The sequence below is a fragment of the Gouania willdenowi genome, chromosome 13 (genome assembly GCF_900634775.1).
Source record: "Gouania willdenowi chromosome 13, fGouWil2.1, whole genome shotgun sequence".
In the NCBI taxonomy this organism is placed as follows: domain Eukaryota; kingdom Metazoa; phylum Chordata; class Actinopteri; order Blenniiformes; family Gobiesocidae; genus Gouania; species Gouania willdenowi.
In genome coordinates, this window is record NC_041056.1 from 16,040,585 (window position 1) to 16,058,054 (window position 17,470).

At 38.4% G+C, this 17,470-nt stretch overlaps 1 protein-coding gene across 2 annotated transcripts in view; it reads left to right on the plus strand.

Moving 5' to 3' along the window:
• The window catches only part of map3k10 (mitogen-activated protein kinase kinase kinase 10), a 41,014-nt gene that overhangs the window by 16,932 nt on the left and 6,612 nt on the right, over positions 1–17,470 (plus strand). For both annotated transcript variants that reach the window (XM_028464536.1, XM_028464537.1), the window contains exons 2-5: positions 12,133–12,313; positions 13,307–13,455; positions 15,542–15,717; positions 16,744–16,990. In XM_028464536.1, the coding sequence (XP_028320337.1) occupies positions 12,133–12,313; positions 13,307–13,455; positions 15,542–15,717; positions 16,744–16,990 (753 nt within the window). The remainder of the gene's footprint in view (positions 1–12,132; positions 12,314–13,306; positions 13,456–15,541; positions 15,718–16,743; positions 16,991–17,470) is intronic.

Sequence of the window (17,470 nt, forward strand, 5' to 3'; positions counted from 1 at the left end):
CTTCTAAAAGCGGACACAAATTTCTGATAAAAGTTTGATATGTATTTTCCTATACTGTCACTAACTCTCTTTCTTCACAGGACCTCAAGGACATTCTTAGAATAAGATCATATAATTGTAGGTACAGTTTAAAGTTTCCTTAATGAATACGTCTCAATAACGTTGCATGAAATATATCATGTCTAGCGTCAAACTGTCTGGAAGAACATGATCTATGCTTTCATCATGCTTTGAAGGTTATAATTTAACTGTGTTCTGAATTGTTTACATATTTCTCTTTCCAAAAAGTTTCCATTCAAACTCATAAGAATACACCCACATGCCAACTAACAACCCATGATCCAACTAAAGCAATCTGATTGGCTGAAAAAAACACGTCGACCAATAGGAACGCTTAAACCACGATGAAACCAAGTCGAAAAATTCAAATCATTGGATTTTGATGCTGGTCGCTGAGATGCCCAGATGTTTATTCTTATTCGTCACTTTTAATTTCTTTGTAACATGACAGTATTTTGTTTATTAGATTTTTACCAAAAACGTGCGCGCTCCAGAAGAAAAAAACCTCCTTTTCCAACTGCTGTAATGAACCAAGAACCAGACTTGAAGAACCAAGCCTGCATAAGCTGAGCCACTGAACCACAAGGACAAAGCCTGCACAGGCTGAACAAAGAACAGGCGAGTCAGGCCAAACACAAGTCAGAACCAGTAGAAACCTGCTGACTGAACGAGCTGTGAAACACGCTGAACAAGGAACAGAACCACCCCGCCTAACACAGGCCAGAACCAGGAAACCTGCTGCTGCCGGGCCGAACTGTGAAAACCCAGCTAAAGGCTGACCAAGCCAGAACCACGCTTTGCTGCTACAGACTCTTTTCACCAGCCCGCTCTTCCACAGAGAAGGACCACGGACTTGGGCCTAAAGTAATTACAGTCACATGGTTCATCTCCATGCTGATCGTAGCATAGCTATCACACACATACACACACTGAAATCATGCTACGATTTCTTTCTTTCTTTGCTAAGCTTTTTACCTTTTAGTTCATCTTGTCATCCACAACCCTGGATGACAAGGTACTAATAACTAATTAAGTGGCTTAAGACACTTTAAACTCTATTTTACGGGGCACCTCTTGGCAAATTAATTTTATATTAGTAATAATTAATATAACTTTTATCATTCTTTGTCAAAGTTCTTCCCCTTACACCAGTATTTTTTTCTCAAGTATTTGGAGAATTGATTAACTAATTATGTTTATGGACATATAACATTACGACTAACTAATAAACGACTGACTGATATGACAAACCTTGGACTGTGCTCTGTGTGAGGCTTGCATGCTGATAGCAGATGTTTGTTGAAGAAAAAGTTGGATGATATCCAGTCTGCCTCAGAGACAGTGTTGTACATGTACACAGTACACCAAATATAATCCACCAGTCAGACACGGCGTGCCACACACACCCGTACACAGCACTATTTATTTCTTCAATGATCGATAAAAGTAGATTACTGTAATGGCTAGTTCACAGTGGTGACTGTACTCGCTGTGAACTGCTCTGTTTCCCTTGGGACCTGCCAAGCACAGTGACCCACAAATACATATCCTCATGCTGCCTGTTATTTCTCATCATTGAAAATGTGGGACAGTGCTGAGTCACACAATTGCATTATGTATGTTTACCTTTGGAAAAAAAAATGCTCATAGGACCATGGATTAGGAGATCACTTAGACTTTGTTGTTTTCATTTCCATACTCTCGCTATGCTACACACTCAGATGAACATTGTGATGTAAATATATACCAGAGGTTATGTAACTGCTGGGAATTTGCATAAACGAAAACAGTGCAGGAACCTCTCAGCGCTTTGGTGCTTGTTTATCGCTGTCAGCAGAACAGGTCTGAAGGCTTGATATTACAAATCAGCAGCAGAGCAAAACTATGCCTGTTTTCCTGCTACAAGCAGCACATGTCCTTACCATTGCCTTGTTCTTAGTTCAGTCACAGAAGCTCACAAGAGCTCACTTTTTAAACTCATTGATCAATGATCAGTGACTTTAAAAACAATGCACAATATGAAATAAAGAAATAAAATTTTCAACTTTTCGGTGGCTGGAATTTCGGTGCTAGTTTTGGTGTGCGTTTGGTCCGTGTCGAGTGCATTTGTGTTGACAGTACCGCTGAATCACTCTAAACTTTGATTGGAAACACTCCGAGTCCAAACAAAACAAACATTCTAGATTTTGTCTGCCTGATCCACTCTAGACTTAGTTTATTTTTTCATAACGCCTAAATGAAGCGGACAATCCTGGCAAAAGAATCCTACAACATTTTAACCATTCTATGATTCTTCGTTGTGAACGCACCCTAAGAATGATATTATTGTTGCTGGGCTTTACATCTACCTACCCTGATACAGGCTTAATGTGCAGCTCTGAGAGCAAAGGCACAGTTGAATTTTAAATGATCAATTTGAACCGAACAGAGCAAAGCGAGCCGTTAACTTGAACGTTTTGATATAACACAACGCTAAAAACCAAACTTTTTTTGTGAGTTCCCACGCTGTAAACACTAATACCTTCATGCCACACTGACACGCCGACACACACGCACACACACACAGGTATACTTGAGAAAGCCATCCTCTGAAAGAGAAGCTGCGTGGTCACACGAATCTGGCAGCTACGTTTGTGTGCAAACAAAGTGGATGGCTGCAGGGTGAAACTGTGCCATCGCACGGCTCAGGATTAGAGGCCCGACTGCCTGTGGTGGTACGAGTGGAAGCCAAGCTGGGGTATCAATGACATGGGAGCATACACAGAGGATTGTGGGCAGAGTCAGTGACCCGATGCATTTTTGGTTGTACTGGCTTCAGTTCATTAGCTTATATTGTTGTACATATTTTAAGTGTCAGAGTATTGATTGTACTTTTTTTTCTCTTAAAAACATCAAATTAAGATTTTTTGATTCATTAATTTTATTTTTTGCTTTGACCAATGTTCTAAATTCCCATTTGCTTGAAATCTCTTTAGAGACGAAGATATAAAGTCGAATCAAGAAACCCATGAAGACATAAAGACGACCAGGAAAATGTCAAAAATGTTAACTCGACATCATTATCTCCTTCTTTTTCATGTTGTTCATTATGTTTTGCTTTTTTACCTTGCTGCACTCCTCTCATCACTTTTTGCAGCTTTTTCCAAACATCTCACTCCCCTCCTTTGCCCTCATTTCTGAAGCTCTCCTCCCTCCTGTCATTTTTGTCCTATCAAGCCTTTTTCCTCTCCCATCCCCCTCTTTCTCATCCTAAAACCACCACCTTCTGTGCTTCCTCATCTTCCTACCCACCACTCACCTCCTCCCATGTAACATCCACACAATCTGCTCCTCAGTTACTCTTTGATTTTTGACTGCCTCCACCTCTCGATCCCTGTCTCCTTTTGCATCTCTTTTCCCCGGTGTGTTGTGAGCACAGCCAGGCTGGCTACAGCTGCAACAGCAGACTGTCAGACAGTGGGTGCCACCATAGGGGGGTGACGGGAGTGGGTGGGGTTGCTGGGTCTGTTTGGGGACAAGAGATGAGAAGATCAAGTGAGTTAGGGCAGTGTTACTTACGACTTACTACTTACTATAGCAGCAGCTCTTGGTGTGCATCCAGATGAGGAGGTGGAGGTATTTTGATTCTGTGGGGGGGGGTCTCTAGATGCATCGCTGGACCTAATTTGCTGACTGATCGCAAAGAAACAGCTGTTCCACCCTGCGGGCGACACCAGGAGACATGTCTGGATATTCACGAAGAAGTTACAGACAGGGAATTAAATATTCGTAAAGGCAGCTAACACGATATGCTATCAAATATTTAATGCCACAGAGCTACAGAAACCACGCAAATGTCTATCCTTTTAGTGCATTTAGGACAAACTGTTATAGCAGTTCTAGAAACTCAATTAGCGTAAACAAAATGCCAGAAATTGGTTATGCTAGTTCAATTCAAAAAGGTGTATGTTGAAATAAAGCTCCTATATGTGTGCATTTAGCGTTATCTGTGTCATCGCACTGATTTTAGCTCTTGAATAAATCCATCCATCCATTCATTTCATAACCCGCTCATTCCTTTTATCCTGTTACTAAAGTGTTGCTAAGGATGCTTAGAACGTACCGGAAGTGATAAAATTGCGGACCGTGTTTACTATTTACAAGCATACTGATTACATGAATTATTTCATTATTATTATTTATATTCATTTACACTTTAATATATTTCCACACCCAAGGCAAAAGTGTAATTTAAGACTGTTTGAAAACTTTTAATGATGTAACAAATGTCAGTAAACTTTTTTCCTCTTTAAAAAAACCAGGACGTTAGTTATTATAAACTTAACTTGCCTTTACTTAAAAACAAAGATTATTTTTAGATTATTATTTTATGAAAAACAATTTAGACAGGCACTTAAACAAGTTTTTTTTTTTTCTTTTTAAAATGAAATTATATTTTAAAAGATATTTCACCTATTTGTGTTAAAAAGTCAAGGATTTTTATTTGTCATCAAGTACATGATGAAAAAAACGTCCCCAAGTTTCCCGTTAAGTCCTGAAAGAATAACTAAAGTAAAGAATAATAGTATAAAAAAAATGATAAAAAAACAAATAAAAATAGAAAAACACCATTCATCCGTTAATCCATTTTCTGACCCATTTGTTCCTTTTTTTCAGGGTCGTGGGGGTCTGCTGGTGGCTATCTCCAGCTCTCATTGGGCAATAGGTGGGGGGGGACACACCCTGGACAGGGCTTTAATGAATAAATAAACTGAATAAAAATCAAGAAATTTAACAACATAGTGGGACCTCACTGTTAAAAAATGTGCCATACATAAACAGCCCGATTCAAATGCTTTTTCATCAACTTTGCAGTGGAAAAGCAAACTACAAACACAACAGTGACTTTGTTCACTTAAATAAATAAATTACTGGGAATAAAAGTTCCTTGAAAAGTTGTTGGAATGAGGATCTTTAGCCTTTTTATAAATGGTTCTTTGTCACTGCTACCTTAAAATGTGTAATAAATGCAATGTTTTGTCATGAATTTTATGATGTTGCTGAATGAAATAAATAAAATAAAAAAGATATAGACTTGCAGAAATACATGAAAAAAATAAATATGTTTTTCCCAAAGCAGTTATTTGGTAATTTTCTATTCTACTTGTTTAGTAACACTGACCTGCTTGAGAAAATGCAAAAATAGATATAGTGACATGAGGGCATTCATTTCTCAACCGTCCAATCTGCCTCTGAAGCACAGTTTCACTGATGTTAACCTTTGCCCTTGTTGCCAAAACAACAAGTTAATGACACAGCAGTTTGGTCAATTCCACAGAAATACTTGTAACACCCCAAACAAAAAGTAATTTCACCATTTACCAAACAAACTGTCTGATTTTGTTCTCTGAATTTGTTTTTGAAAAACAAAATCATATTTTAAAGCAATTTCAGCTGTAATACTTGACAAACTGCATGTAAGATATGCTTTGCTTTAGAGGTTTGTCAATGCACAGACATAGAGTGCATGTGTGTGCTGACATTTACAACATTTAAACAGAATTCTGTTACTTTTGTGAGTTTGTCTATATTAATGATGGATCTGTTTGGTTTTTTTTATGGAATAAAACAGGATAATGGGCTCCACCTGCAGTGTTTCTCTGATCGTGTCACCAGCTGATACTGGGGAATGATCTTTCAGCTGACTGCTCAGAGGCAGCCACACCTTATTAAACTCTGTCCCAGTTTGTTTAGGGCGAGGCTGGGCAGTCAGAAGGGCCACTTAACCCAGGGCGGACCAAAAAAACCAAACACAGACAAATGTTGATTTTAAATAGTTGGTCCTCATTTGGGAAGAAAATAGAGATAATTATATCCTTGGACATTGAAGGTTTTTGGTTTACAGGTTAGTTAAGAAAACACAATGGGTTCCTATTTATGTTAATAATTTAATCATTTAAAGTTTACAATTTACCTCAGCTGATACCCAGCCATCATGTCAAATAATAAGCCTGAATCATCTGATTGGGTGTTTTAAGTTATTATGAATTGGATGTTGGTAATGAAGAACGCCTTTGGTTGAATTGACGTCAACTCAGTTTCCAGTACTTTGGACTGAATGTTGAAAAGTTACATAAAATAATAATAATATTAGACAGTGGCGTTCTTCAAGCTTCAAGCAGGATTTTCTGCATTTTTCTTCAACCCTTCGTGGAAAACTATTTTAGTGACCTGTCAGCTAATGAGTCACCTACCTCTTTATTTACTGACCGACCATTCTCATGAACCTAAACCTTCAATCAGTCCCATTCTGTCAATGTTTAAACACCAGCTGCTATAGACACTATAGGGTCCAGGGTCCAATGAATGAGACTCTTTGGCTGACGACTGTCAGTCAGTTGTTACTGACATTCGGTTAACACACCGAAGATTCTAATGAAACAAATGTCACCCCTGAATCCTGATGCAAAATGCAGTTATTCATACACTCAGTATACACATAGAGTGGCAGAAACCAATGTTACAATAGGAGGTAGATATTGTAACACTTTTTTGTGACTCCATGTTGTAGCTTTGTGTTAAAGGTTTTGTCCTTGATAGTCTTTCTGGATTTAAAGCAGATGTAAATGATTAACATTTCAAATCAAACCAAAAAAGGAAAACAAGGTGGTGTGATTAAAGCAACCAACAGTTGGTCTCGCGGACTGTTTGCAAACTCTTTTAATCGAATAATGTACTTTAAAAGATTCTTTGTGATGTCACAGTTTTTGTCCACACAACTATCTTGGAAATGCACTCATTGTAGAGACATACTGTACTTTACAGTTGCTATGAAAGAAATATTTTACCCACACAGTCTACTATAAACTGTAAGTAAACCTCTGCCACAGGCTTCATTATCAATTGCTTATGTCATATTGATCAGAATGTATTATATGGGTCTCTGTTGAGTAGCCTCACACCCTGCTACATTTAGGCATTAGTTCATCACATAAGTCTTTATATACAAAAAAGTTGTCATAATATGTCAATCATATTTCTATATACTTTCATTAGACTTTCAGTCTAAATCCCCCTGACTATAAATTGCTCCCAGGTGAATCTTGACTTCCTCAAACAGATTAGATCAACCAATGAAAAAAACAACCAGTTTTCTGAAGTAGCACAAAGATGCATCCCTTGAACCATCAACTAGTAAATATAGATATATACTATATATTCTGGCCGGAGCACAACACTGGACAGGGTCAACAACGAGAAGAAGAGGAGTGAGGCTACAGGCAGGTGTAGACATTCCTGATGAGATATGAGACATTGACACAAATATTTAGGATGAACAAAGGATTTTGAGCAAGATACTGGCTTTTGCAGAAATCCATGGTGTTTTGCTATTTGTTCAAACTGTTGTAAGAAATGCTCTTAATGTCGAGGATGATTCGGGAAATGTAACAAAAGAGAAAAACTGTAATACCCCTTGTTGTGAGCTGACTTATCTCGGCTGTTACTGTAGCTAAACAGTCAGTTAACAGGCGAACATTTTTGAATTATTGTTGCGTCAAACTGTGATTTTGCAGAAAGTATTGGAACTTGTTTGGAGATAGTGTTTCCTATAAGGTGCTTATGATTTGTGGCAGTGTTTAGTTTGGACCAGGCTTTACACAATCAGGATTTTTTGACCGATCAGTAATTTTGAAAAAAACGATGACCGATCTGATCTTATGAGGACGGATGGGCACCGAATTTTGTACTTGTTTTAGGTACTGACCGAATACCTTTGTACTACCATGTACCAATTCACGTAAAATTAAACTGTACCGTGTTTCAGTGACTAAACGCATCATTGTGACTGTGAGGGAGTGGAAGAGTGGACCATTTCCTTATTAACAGGTGCAAGTCATGTCATTTAGATCAAACATGTTACACGACAATGACAATGACGTCAATGATCATATCAGTGAATTAAGACATTACTGCCGATCACAATAATTGCATAAAATGCAAAATATCGGCTGATCCAATATAGCCGATCAGATCAGTGTAAAGCCTAATTTGGACATATTCTTCTGTGCTTTGTGTTAGCTCTAATGGTGCTAGCAATAATCAAGAAATGCTTGATTACAAGTGAGAAGTCATTATTTTGGTCATGGTTGCAAGGCTGTAAGATTAATCATAGCCAAGCCTGTGATATTCTCCCAAGGACTTTGTGAAAGGTTTTCTGCCTCCTTGTGTGTCTCCTGTTTGAAGGTAATCATTTCATACAAACAGCCCTGACAGTGATGATTTAGAAAAATAAATCACTGTAATGAAATGTTAGTGTTGTTTCCCACACCTCTGAAGTATTACCGCAGCCAGGGGTGTTGATGTGTGTGTGTGTGTGTGTAAGTGAATTTATAAATAAGTGTAATTACTGCTGAAAAATAAAAAAAGAGGTTTTTCAAGTGTGAAGCCAGGCGATGGTGTTTAGGTTGATGCTGATGCTATGAGCATCTTTAGCTGAGAGGGAGCAGGTGGAAGTCCTGCCTGGTTTACTCACCACCAGGTTTCTGTAAACACGCCCCTTGGTTTCTGTGTTTTGCCTGGTTGCGTGTCTCCCTTCCCTCCTCACCTTCTACCTACATTTGGAGTCCTCGCTGTGAGTGGACAGCCGCGCTCAAAGGTTGTACACACTATGATGACGTAGAGAGGTGGAGGTGAGGCGGACGCACCCATCTGTGCATGCAAACACCTCCTGCTCTCAGTTTTGGTCAGACTGTTTGGCTCCATCGCTGGGCTGTGATTGAAACTGGCTTTTGCTCAAATTAATTTATGATTATGTCTGGAACATTGGTCACTGCTGGGTTCTTTTTATACCCCAACTATTAACTATCAGGCAGAACCAGCCGTGCATCAGTTATCCATTCATCTTGTATTACTGATTCAAAGCAAGGATGTAGAGTGTTGAAGCCTATCTTGTCCACAAGGCCTAGTTTAGGGGCTGATTTTGACTAAAACAATTGACAGTGGTTTGATAACCTCTTCATACAGCACACAAGTGTAACCATGACTATCTTTACATCTTTGTCTATCTCAATTAACAGTTGCAGTATTGGCACTAATTTTTCATTGTAACCGTGTTTATGCAATAGAAGAGGGATGATTTTCTTATTGTGGAAATGTATATAACATAAAATGTGATTAATGTTTTACCAATAAAAAAACACGTGCATATGTATTTTTAAAAAAAACAAACAATTTTTTAACTACTTAAAAAAAATAATTTTAGAACTTAAAATACAATCTATGTGATGCAGCCATGTTCAGCCGGATTTGATATGAAGTTGTTGATTCCGGTGCAGTGTTTACAATTGGTCGCACCTGATTTCTTTGACTTTCCTCTTTGGTTTAGTTTTTTGAGTGATTTTCTCCACATTTTTTTTCAATATTGTTTTATTTATTACTACAAAAAACACAAGGATGTGTTTTGGAGCTACTTTGGATGTTTAGAAGTAGACGTGTCCCGATCCGATTTTGATATCGGATATCGGTCCGATATCAGCCAGAAAACGAATATCGGATTTTATCGGACTACATCTAAAATCACCGATATTAGCTCTCCGATAAAATTTTCCGCTCCAGCACTTCTGTCCATAGGTGACTGTGGTTCACACTGGGGAACCTACTGATGCTGACTATTGTTCTCTGTTTGACTAGCATCACTTGATCAAGCCTTTTCCACACTACAAAATAAGTAATAAAAATATGTATGATTCATGCTGATATCGGATCAATATCGGTATCGGCCGACACGCAAGGCTGCAATATCAGTATCATATCGGAAGTGAAAATGTTGTATCGGGACTTCCCTATTTAGAAGGCTGCTGTTGTGAGCTCTTGTAGCGCATCGGAGCAGCCACAGCTGGCAAACACCACAAGTGAGTAGAAGAAAGAGTGGTTTTACAGGGAGACGAGTCTGGGAGATTGACAAGATTTAGGGGAGAAAAATCAGCTTGAGAAGTATCCGTTGGTGGAGCTATTGCCACGTCATGGTATTTGAGGTGAGCAAAATGGCGGCGACCGTGTCCCACAGACGAGCAGGTTTTCCCTCCTCCTCACTGCTCCACAAAGACTTTTAAAGAAAATAACCCACCTAAACCTCTAGTATTATATAAGATCTTTTAATAGACTTTTCAATTAAAATTCACTACAGATACCCTTCAAGCCAATTTCATTATTCCCAGAATGCATCCTGTAGATAGTACAACACAACTGTCTAAAATGTTTCCACCTGCTTCCCACAGGTTTTTACTCAAAAATATTATCAATTCTTTGGTCCTGATTAGCTGGAATACTATATGGTGTCACTGTGGGAACACTCTGTTCCTACTATACTATGAATTAACAAAGCAAAACACTTTAATGACTAAAATTGAAGTTTAATTGGAAAGTATCATTAACACAACATAATGCATCATGTGGCTATAATTGTAAATCATAGCTGAGAGAGCACCTTTGTTATTTGCATTTCTAACATTTTACCAAATACCTCCAACCTCCAGGGTGTTTAAGGTTTGCAGTGGTTATAATGGTCTAAATGTCATCCAATGAATTAAAAGGGGCTGTGCACTGCAGTGCGGGGTTCAAACCAACACAGACCCTTGGGATTCATTTGCAAGTTCTCCTCCAGTATGAACTGGGAAGAATGTTTCAGTCCATGTAGTCAGCACACAGCAGCCTCTGTGCAGAATTACATTACATTAGAACAAAAGTCAAATGTGAGTATCTGTCACTCTCTAATAAAGCATGTATGTCTTTGGTAGTCAGATTAGTGTGGCTGACAGTGGAAGAAAGAGACACACCTGTAGAATAGTGTGTGTGTGTATGTGTGCGTGCAGGTAAGGTAGCACAAACAAAGAACGTGTGTGTCCCTCTCTTTGCATATGGCTCTACGATAAGAGTGAGAGAGAGAGCAGGAGCTCATCCCATGTGCAGAACTCTGTTTACACTCCAAACATTTCCATAGCCGGCCACTTTGGGAAGTCACGTATAGAAACCATCCAAAACAAGAGCGAGATGAGATGAAATTCTAATGTCAACATCAAGACTGCAGCTAAACCGCGTTGGCTACTACACTTATACATACAGCGTAAGGCCTCAGAGAACACGTCTGACCACACCTGAACAGCAAACACTTCACCTCTTTATTAAAGAGTAACTAAACCCAGAGAGTGAAGTGAAGACATGCCCAATTTGTACTACAGTATATAAAGAATAATCTATGCTATGCTAGCTACCTACTCACTATAACGCTCCGTCTACAATTCTATCAATCCATCCAACTCACCACAGGTGTTCCTTTTAATGTGAGGGGCGGGGCTATTAGTGGTGGTTTGTGATGTAAGAAGCCACCAAAATGTCACAAACCTTCATTCTCAGCCAATAGCCAAATTTTATTGTAATAGCCAGGATTGAACCCACAGAGGGCAGTTACTCTTACATTTTTACAAGAAAATACGACTAAAATGTGAATCAATCAACAACTCGACCTCATACAAACACATTTGTTTTCAGTTTTTTAGTTCAGTTATTCTTTAAAGCCCAGACTTTTTTTTTTTACTCAGCAACAAAAAATAAATAAAAATAAACAAATAGCATTTATAATTTTGTGAACATTTTTATGCCCCCCCACCTCCCCCCTTCAACATTGCTTTTTTTTTTTTTTTTTAAATTCACAAATTCCCTGGGCTACAGTGAGTGTAGATAGAACTAGTAGTAGTTTGGACGTGAATAAAGTTTACTTTTGACTGAGGTGTTGTTGATGCTAGATTTGTTTGTGCATTCCCTCTGTAACTGAAAAATAGAAATAAGTTACAGTCCAGATGGCTTCTTTTTGTTGTCTTATTGTCATGTCGCATGTTGGAAAAGCCTGTAAATATCTGTCTCTGGAAGAAAGAGCATCTGAAGTGAGAACTAGCTAAGTCTCTGGTGACACAAAGTATCTGCAGTAACAAAACAAAAAAAAAGAAAACCCAACAGATGCTTTTTCTTCATCGACATAGTTTCTGTGTTTTAGTTTGATAGTGACCACTTTGCTCTTCATCTTTGTCTTCTCTTTAGTCCTCATCCTACAGCCGGTGGAACGGGACGACCTGAGCGGAAAAACCCTGAAGATCACAGACTTTGGTCTGGCCAGGGAGTGGCACCAGACCACTAAGATGAGTGCGGCAGGAACCTACGCCTGGATGGCCCCTGAGGTCATCAAACTGTCCCTTTTCTCCAAGAGCAGTGACGTTTGGAGGTAAAAAGCTATGGTGGACTGGGGTTTCATAATAGTAGTTACATTCCAGAGAGTTTTTAATACACTTTGCATCAAGATGTCTGTACAGTAGGGCTGGGCGATATGGACAAAAATTAGTATCTCAGTGTTTTTTCTCAAAATGGCAATATACGGTATTAATCGTGATAATTTTAATCAAAATAAAGTCTTACCAGAAAGAAAATTCATGGTTATATTTGCTGATGAAAAATACCACACAGGCTAACATCACAGTGCTTTAAGATTGGTAAAAAAATAAAAATTGTATCACAAACATGGGCAACTAGAGGCCCCAAAATAAAAGCATGAAATGACAGCAAAAAATACACAAAATGATAATGATAATTAATAGAGAAATACTCAAAAGAGCGACATAAATACATAAAAGGACACAAAAAGAGGAAAAAACGCACAATGGAACAACAGAAATACATAAATGAACTCAAATGACACAAAAGGAGAAAACGACTCAGAAAGACATCCAAAATTACAGAAAAATACACAAAAAGAACAACAGAAATGCATAGTACAACAAAATACACAAAAGGAGGGAAACAGCTGCACAATATGTTCCATTTTTGGCTTCTTCTCCTCTAAGGGACAGCACGTGTGAGTGAGTTCTGTAGTTCTGTGCTTTTAAAGCTGTTCTGAGAAGTAGTGAAAGCAGCGACTCCAAAAACAAGTATTTTAAATACAAAATAAGCTATAAAATAAAAATATTTACAGTATATCCATATAGGCAATATTGTACTATTCTATATCGCCAAGATAGAAAACTCTGTATATCTTCAGTCTCGATATATTGCCCAGCTCTACTGTACAGCTTTATAAGCTCATGGTGACACATGTGTTTTTCAGATCTGAATTGCTGTAAAGGCGTAAACCTGTAAGGAAAGGTGTTAAATGCTAATAAAATAGATATAGATAAATAAATCTCATCTGTGTATTTCCCCCATGCTCTGTTGCTCCTTCCAGTTTCGGTGTGCTGCTTTGGGAGCTGCTGACTGGGGAGGTTCCTTACAGGGAGATTGATGCTCTGGCTGTAGCGTATGGTGTTGCCATGAACAAGTTGACCCTTCCCATCCCTTCAACCTGCCCTGAACCATTCGCTCAACTGCTTGGAGGTAAGCAGGTGCCAGCATGGATACTTTAAAGTCCCTAAAAGTCAAAGGTGCTGTCTTTATTCAGACCTCAGTCTCACTAATTCAAGCATCTGTTGATTCGCTGCTTGACTCATCAACCACATCCATCCTATTAACAGCCAAATATGACCTTAAACAATAAACAGATGACACGACTTCATAAAAAAAAAAAAGCTGTCTGACTGCTCTCGCTTACTGAACAAAGGTTTGTGCTTTTATGAGGCTGCTCTTGTGTGTGTTTACCGTCAGACAAACAGGGATTAATGAGAGTCAGACTGTCAGACCTTTTGTAGACCTATTGTGGGACAAATACAGAGGCTAAACTTTGACGCCTCATTCACTCTTCTTCTTCTTTTACAGAGTAATGCTGCTCATCAGTTTTCCTTCAAATGAAATCAAAATCCTACAAAGCATGACTACTAGTAGTCACTCAACCTGTATCAAAGTAATGACAGATAACTATTGATAATCTCTACCTAAACTGACCTAACAAAAGCATGGCGCCAACACTAAATCTCCTCTTTAACTGAGGTCTGTGACACGTTCATTCGATTCAATGTTGATTTGGATTCAGATTTGTTTTATCAATGAGTCGTTGAGTCACTGCTGTTCAAATGAAGTGGTAATGAATCAATCTAATTAAAACAGAATTCATTATATTGGCATGGATGATATACCATCAGTGGTTTATGGAAACTGCTTTTATAGCAATAAGGAAACACAAAAATGGCAGATTGATATAGCAATTTGACAATGAGACGAATCGGTTACTGAACGATCCGGGTTAAAGAGCTGAATCTTTGTCCTGAACTAGTACTCAAGAGTCCCTTGTCTTTATGAAGCTGGATCCTATGAGTCTTTAGAGACCTGCTACTCAGATAGCAACATTTTTCTGGTCCACATCTGGCCCAGTGGGCCCACTCCTGCCAAGTTCATCTGGCCCACATACCACATGGAATGATAGCACTTGGGCACTCCGCTCCTGTTTGCCAAAACCTGGCCACAACCAAGCCAAGACCTACCAAATAGATATGGTACCTTATATATGGGCCACTTATAGCTCATATCCAGGTTAGTTGACGCTAACTTGCAATAATTCAGCCAAAGCTGTCCCAAATACGTGTCAAGATAACAAACCCACAATGGCAGCATCATATATGGACCAATTTTGTCTGACATCTATTTTGTACAGGCCAGAAGAATGCCAAAATTGCCTGATCATTGCAAGATATGGGCCACGTCCATATGCTAACTGATGTTATGCACACAAAGTCGCCAAACTCAGGTGGAGGGATCTCATTTACTTAAATGAACTGGACCAAGTTAGTCAGTGACTCAGATTAATCCTAATCTATTTACCAGTACTATTTAAAATAAAAGTTATAACGCATCGAACAACTTCTCACTTTGTTCAGTGACAGTTTTTCTTTTATCGTGTCACAGAATACTTTGATAGTGAGAACCACACTGCCTCTATTGGTTGTTGTTGGTACTGCATCATTTGGTCCATTTTTATAGACTTTCTGAAAAACACAGTTCTAAAAGTCTAATTGTAATGCACTTCATCAATGCCGGAGAAGTGTAGGAAGTTGTATGTTTGTCACAGATTAAATTTAATCTCGAAGTTTCCCGTTTGTATCTAAAAGTAAAAGGTTGTAAATGAGTAGTTTTTTAACATTAATTTGAACTTTTCTATTAAATGATTTGAATCAGATATTTTTAATAAACAGATTTATTCTATTTTATCAAATTTTTGTTTGCAGTCGAGAGGAAAACTTTTTTTTTTTTTAAAGTGAATAGATAGAGATGATGTGACGTAATCTATTCAGCCTGATGTCTGTGACTGATGTTCAGTGTTGTAACATTTCTGCTCATATGGCAAAATGCAGTTGTTGGCTCAAACTACGGTGCACGTCCACCATCATACGTATGATACGTGTACATCTTGAAATGTATATTTTATTCTGCCTGCTATCTGCATATTTCTACATGTGTCCTTGCATTAAGATTTGTGGTAGGAAGTAAAAACAAAAATCAGTTTACTTTAACGTCTCCTCCTGTCCCTCAGAGTGCTGGAGTCCCAACCCTCGCAGCAGGCCCTCCTTCACCAACATCATGAGGCGTCTGATGGCCATCGAGCAGTCGGCCATGTTTCAGATGCCTCTTGAATCCTTTCATTCGCTACAAGAAGACTGGAGGCTGGAGATCCAGCAGATGTTTGATGAGCTCAGGGCCAAAGAAAAGGTGAGGTGACTTATCAGTTGCTAGCATACATTTGGTTTTAGGGATGTAACGATTAATCGTAAGGCAGTTAAAAATCGATTCATAGGTACCACGGTTCACATCGATGCTCTGAAAATTGAATCGCAGTACTTTTTTTAACCAGCAGAGGGCGCTATATATTAATCCTTCCAGAAGCGGACGTGACGGGCGGAATCTGCTACTATTTTCTTTCTGGCCGCCATTTACTGTTAAACATGCTCATAAATGATTCTTTACTCCTTTAGCACCGAAAGAATATCTGTAATATTACGTGAATATCTGTAAAAGTCAGGTTTTTCTATTAACTCTGTTTGCTAGCATAGCTTCTCTTCTTCACTGGTGGAATAACTGCATGCCAACCGACCACTGGGTTACTAGCGCCCTCTGCTGGTCTAAACAAATATCTGACGTAAATACAGTAAAATGACTGTTTTTTTTTTGTTTTGTTTTTTTAAAGTCCAATTGTTAAGGCACAAAATACATTTTCAGTTGCACTTTTAAAAAGAAAAGGAACTATTACGCAGTTTTGAATTGTTTATTATAGAACCAGAATTTAAATTAATAGGCTTCTTCATTTGTATTATTCCTTTATTTGTTTAATTCAAGATTTATTTTTAGTTAAATTGCATCATTTTGAATAGTTTATCAAGGGATTCTTTTGACAATGAAAAGGAAAATAGTATAGTATTTTCCCCAAAAAATTAAAGGAATATTTTTCAGTCATTTGTCTACAGTCCCATTTTGTAAAATAAATCGTGAGAAAATCGTATCGTGAACCCAGTATCGTGAATCGAATCGTATCGGGAGTTGAGGTAATCGTTACAACCCTATTTGGTTTTTATTCTTTGCTTTTTTGAAGGAAAATATGCTTTCAGTAACTAAATTCATTGGTATTCGTTAAGAGAGTTTCTTACTGTGTCACTTCTAAAATTTCTCAAGATAAAAGAGGCAATAAAACAGGTCCTACGCCATCACTAAACCCCACTACTCTCTCCTCCTGTCTGACAGGAGCTGAGATCCTGGGAGGAGGCGTTGGCCCGAGCAGCTGAAGAGCAGCGGGAGCAGGAGGAGCAGCTGAGGAGGAGAGAGCAGGAGCTGGCCGAGAGGGAGATCGACATCGTGGAGCGGGAACTGAACATCATCATCCACCAGATGTACCAGGAGAAACCCAGCGTGAAGAAGAGGAAGGGTCACTTTAAGAAGAGCAGGCTGCTGAAGCTGGGTAGAGACAGCAACAGCATCAGTCTGCCATCTGGTGGGTGCATTGAGCACATGCAGGCAGTTTTAACACAGCCACATTAACAAAATGTACAAAGACTGATCAAAACACAATAATTGACAATGAAGAACTAAGTAGAAAATAGAAATGTCACTCAAAAGACACATTTCCTATAAGTAGGCACATTTTAAGTTTACAGCAGGATCAAATTGGACAAACCTAACATTTTTCAGTTTTTAAAGATCAACGTTAATAAATGAAAAATTCTGTACAAAAAAAAAACATTTACTTGATTCTTTATTTTTAAACAAAATGTATTCTGACCAGAAACCCACTTCTGTAATAAAATCCAAAACATTTTTGTGTTCATATGTAAAAAAAAAAAAAAAAAAAAGATTATTAGTACAGGCCCTCTGGGTTAATCCTTTGTTGCCACATTAGCCATATCCTGCTAAAGCATGTACCGGTAATAAACTGGACCTCTGATACATGATACCAATGTATGAGCAACATATA